This window comes from Silene latifolia, chromosome 11, assembly GCF_048544455.1.
Source record: "Silene latifolia isolate original U9 population chromosome 11, ASM4854445v1, whole genome shotgun sequence".
Taxonomy (NCBI): Eukaryota; Viridiplantae; Streptophyta; class Magnoliopsida; order Caryophyllales; family Caryophyllaceae; genus Silene; species Silene latifolia.
Genome location: NC_133536.1, coordinates 79300132 through 79305141, shown reverse-complemented (window position 1 = coordinate 79305141; position 5010 = coordinate 79300132). Strand labels below are relative to the sequence as shown.

At 37.1% G+C, this 5010-nt stretch overlaps 1 protein-coding gene across 1 annotated transcript; it reads right to left on the bottom strand.

The window, feature by feature from the left end:
• Positions 1-409: 409 nt before the first annotated feature.
• LOC141613582 (uncharacterized) lies at positions 410-2598 on the bottom strand. Its single transcript, XM_074432322.1, has 2 exons — positions 1380-2598; positions 410-1263 (listed from the first exon to the last, which is right to left on the bottom strand). The coding sequence occupies exons 1-2, from the start codon at positions 2596-2598 to the stop codon at positions 410-412; spliced, it is 2073 nt and encodes a 690-aa protein (XP_074288423.1).
• Positions 2599-5010: the final 2412 nt, after the last annotated feature.

The following is a 5010-nucleotide window of genomic DNA, read 5'->3' as shown; positions in this document are numbered from 1 at the left end:
TGAAAATTATATCCTTGATTTCCTCTTGTGTCACAGAAGATAGAAGGGTTTGTTTGTGAGCTTAAGTGCATTTATTCCCTCTCTGGATAATCCCATTCTTGACTCCTGTAGTGGGTGCACTGGACCCCAGTAGAGTTTGATAATATTCCAGAAAGGCTTGCTGAATCCCACCCTCATCAGATTACATTATTCCTTTGTGGTCTTTAATTTGATAAATGCAATTCTTATTCCTCCTAGCCTTAATTATTCCATGAAAATAGGAAGAATTAGTATCTCCATCTTCCAACCAGTGAGCCTTTGCCTTTTGTTTCAGGAATTCTACCTTAGCCTGTTGCAAGTGACCTGATTTCTGATGAGCAGCATATTCCTGAGCCATAATGTCTTTATCCCTTGGATTTTGAGCAAGTAATTATTGTAATTGAAAGAGCTGAGTCTCAGGCAACATAGCTTGGTTCTCAATGTTAGAATAACCAGACCTATTAATGCTTTTAAGGGCAGGTTTAAGTCTCCTTAGCTTTTGAATGACTCTAAACATTTTGGTACCCTCATATCTATATTGCCAAGAAATGGAAACACAATTATGAAAATCTGGTGAAAGACTCCACATGTTAAAGTATTTAAAAGGCATGTTCCTATGTTGTCCTGAATCTGCCAGCCCAATCAAACAAGGGTTGTGGTCAAAATGGCCTTCAGGTAGAAAATTTGCATAAACAGTAGGAAACTGATCAGTCCAGTGTTGATTTACCAAAGCCCTATCCAATCTGCTATATACTCTTGTCTCCACAGGTTGCTTATTGTTCCAAGTATAGAAGGATCCTGTTGCTTGAATATCCATCACCTCACAATCCTCAAGGCACTGCTGAAAAGGTTCAGCCTCTGCCATGTTAAAACTGCCACCCAATCTCTCCTTAGCTTGTAAAACACAGTTAAAATCACCCCCTACCAGCCAAGGACCAGAAACTTGAGTACTCATTCTTTTCAAACTGATCCATAAAGGTACCATGTCATTTATGCCATTGAAAGCATAAATCACAGTGTAAAAGAAGCTCTTACCAGTGCTTTTATCTGCTATTCTCATGTGGATGTATTGAGCATCATAGTCTAAGAAACTGACATCATAGAGATGTGGTTTCCAGACCACCCAAATCCTTCCTCCTGAGTGATAGGCTGTATTAGTTGAGACACTCCAATCTTGAAATACATTAGCTACTGCTTTATTCACTTTACTAGGTTTAATTTTAGTCTCTAAAAGACCAAAAAGACCTACATTATTGGACTTCAAAAAATTATTTACATTTTTTTGCTTATCCACCTTGTTCATTCCCCTCACATTCCAAAACCCTATCTTAATCATGGGTTATGGGATGAGGGGACACTACCATTCACTCCAATTCCTTGTTTAGGGGAATTTGAACCACTGAGTGCCTCCATATATGAGGGAGACCCTGGTCTAATCCTACTCCCATTTGGTGAGCCCGGTCTACTGACTTTAATAGGAGATATAGAACCACTATTACCTGGTCCTGGTTTATGTTCAGGTGTCCTGGTTATGTCCTCTGTATTCTGATCACTCTGAATTATTTTTGCAGGTTGCTGAGCAGGTAGAGTGGTCTGTGTGACCTGAGTTACCTTTTGTACTGGTTTCCATTCTTTCTTGACTACCTTGGTAACTATTTTTTTCTGCCCCTTCCTACAATTCTCCTTTTCATGCCCCAATTGCTTACACTTGGAACACATTACAGGCTTCCATTCATATCCTAATTCTATCTCAACTAAGTGCTGCTTTTCATCCAAGAATTTGATAGATTTAGGGAACTTTTGTCCAATCTTCAATTCCACCATCACCCTTGCAAACCCTAGTCTAGTTTTTTGTTCCGTGGCACTATCACTCTTGATATATGTACCCACTAGATTGGCCAGTTTGACTAGACTCTTACCCCAAAATTTAAGGGGAAGTTTGTGAAGTCTGATCCACGCAGGAACACTTTTAACTTCTTCCTTAATTAGTTCTATATCAAGTACCCAAGGTTTAATGATCATTGGCTTATTGTCAAACAAGAAATGACCACTGTTAAGCACAGCCTGCTTCATCTCATCAGTTTGAAATCTTGCTATAAAAACCTCATTGGGTAAGAAGGATAATTTATCAATGACATATTTATTCCATATTCGTTTCAGGAAACCCTCCAAGATCTGCCATGGAGGATTTGCCCCAACTATGAAGCCATATACAGCCTGTTTCGAGTATTCAATCTCATCATGAACATCTTCATCATCTAATTGTAGCAGATCTTCAGGCTCGTCTTTAATCACTTGCATCCCCTTCTTGCCATGGCGTTGATACCATTCCTTTTCCTCCTCTGCATCCTGATCAGATTCAGAATCCTCGACAACATCCTCCACCATTCCATCATCCATATGCAGTGTTGGAATGCCATTTATTTCACTAATAGATTTTTGTTTTTGTCCATCATTGTTTTCCACATCTGGTCCTGTCAAAATAGCTTGCTTTGTAGCCCTAATAGCAGCAGATGTAGTATTAGTTTTGTTTGTACTAAGATGTTTATTGCTAGCAGTTTTGGTTGATCCCTTTGTCATGTTTGCACTGACATCAAGGACGAGTAAAAAGCTAGATGACGGCTGTCACTCTTTCTCTCTCTAGGTTAAACATCTCTCCCAAATTTTCTTCTTATTTTGTTCCGATGACTAATTGTTGAGTCCTAATAGGTGTTAGGATAATTAACATGAGCTTAGATATGATTTAAGTGTTAATTAGTGATTTTAAAAGGTTATTATCACGCATTTCCATAAAACCGGATTATATATACGATATAAGTTAAATAGGGCGATTTGGCACATCATTTGGCATGATAGGTACATATTATAATGCTGTATATTTCAATTGTTGAATGTCTTTTATTTATATAATTTTGAGTTATGTAATTTTATCTTAGTATGGCCTTAGTTTAATCAATATTACCCGTAATGAAAGGGAATATTGATTCGGATGTAATTTAATGTGATCTCGTATTACTTTTATTTTTACTAGTTTTTCCATTTTACAAATGTATAATAGGAATAGTTTTGTATTTTTATTATTATTTGTAATTATGGAGTATCTTCAAAGACGGTGCCATTCGGAAAGGTGATCCGATGAAGAGGATGTTCTTGGGAGGCGTGCCATTTGATGATTCAAGGGACCAAAGGAGTTGGTTTCCGAATATGTAATAGATTATTAGATTTTCTATTTTAGGAAGGGCATACTAGGAATTTTTTATTATTGCTTTGCATTTCTTTTAATATGTTATATGCATTGCCAAATCGCCATAACAACAACATGCATATCATATCGAGTCATCGACCGTGTCAATTATAATTATCGTAGTTCACCGCTTTAGTTCACTTAAAACGTGATAGATAATAAATTGACAAGACCTCTCACATATAATAATTGAGAATTAACCTTGCCAAATAGTAGAAACCCATGAAGTACCAATTTCATAAGGGAGTTGAGCCGGCTTTACCGTAATACAAACCTTGTTACATTGGCGAAGTGGGGTAGTAAAATGTTATTACATCGAAATTTGGATTGAGCTCAACGGAAGTATTCATGACCGTAGTCGCATGTGTTCCGGGCTAAAGATGAGAATTAGAGTAATTTTTATCAACCAAGAGTTCTAAAAGTAGAATCGATTAAGAGGTTAATCCACCGAGTTATATTAATAAGGGATGACTCGGCTTACCGTACCCGTATTAATATGAATTTGGATCTCGGAATCATTTATATTAGTTGGGTGGAGGTCACTATATAAATGTTAAAACTTGTTTGAAAATGTTTACAAGTTTAATTAAAATGACAAATGTTAATATTTCCTTTACCTCCAAATTTGTAGTTGATATATATCACAATGGATCCATCACAAGCAACAAAACCAATTACCATTGAGTTATGTCACAACTTATTCGACGAAATTTGCTCCAATCACCAACTCGATACTACTAGAGAGATTCATTTTTGGATCGGTTCCGATGGAAACCTCAATTTCATCACTTCCTCAATACCTCCTACTATAACTAGGCCTTATGTGAATGCGTCTCGGGTAGACCATGTCACTAAGTCTATGAGATCCCTATCTTTGGAAGAGAGGGATGCCGAAGTAAGTAGGAGTTCTAGCAAGCAAGTTCTTGCTACAAAAGGGAAATGGTTCAAGAGGAAGGGAAGAAAAGGGAGAAAATTCAACAATGGTAACAAAAGGACTAGTGGGACTAGTAGAGGAGCCAAAGTTGATGATGAATGCCATTATTGTCATGGCATGGGACATTGGATGAGAAATTGCCCCATATATTTGGGAAATATAAGGGATGGACTTGTCATTCCACTTGGTAAATTTCCTACTGAGATTTATGTTATTGATGTAAATTTCACTTCCACCACAACATGGGTACTTGATACTGCTGTGGTTCTCACCTTTGTAATCATTTACAGGGGCTAAGAAACGTGGAAAAGCTGAGCAAAGGCGATGTTGATCTCCGACTTGGGAATGGAGCTAGGGTAGCGGCCACGTCCAATGGTACTTATGTACTTGTTCTAGCGAATGGATTTGAATTGTATTTGCATAATTGTTTTTATGTACCTACTCTATCTAAGAACATTATTTCAGTTTCTATGTTAGACATAGAAGGCTTTAATTTTGACATTAAGAACAATTGTTGTACTATTACTAGAAATGACTTGGTCATAGGCCGAGGTTCATCTATTAATGGCATTTATGTTCTAGAGACATCGAATCCAAAGAATGACATCTATAATATACAAACCAAGAAACTCAAATCAAGTGATCCAAATGAGTCGTATATTTGGCATTGTCGATTGGGTCATATCAATGAGAATCGCATTAAGAGATTAGTTTCTACTAACGTGATCAAACCATTTGATTTTCAATCTTATGGTATATGCGAATCATGCCTCCTAGGCAAAATGACTCGTAGTCCTTTTAGTGGTAAAGGGAC

What these genes read in the sequence shown, in the direction of transcription:
- LOC141613582 (XM_074432322.1), bottom strand. Translation starts at nt 2,598, where the DNA reads ATGACAAAGGGATCAACCAAAACTGCTAGCAATAAACATCTTAGTACA. An exon ending in ACAAGGAATTGGAGTGAATG is followed by an intron (nt 1,264 to 1,379) that starts GTAGTGTCCCCT and finishes CCAATAATGTAG; the next exon opens with GTCTTTTTGGTCTTTTAGAG.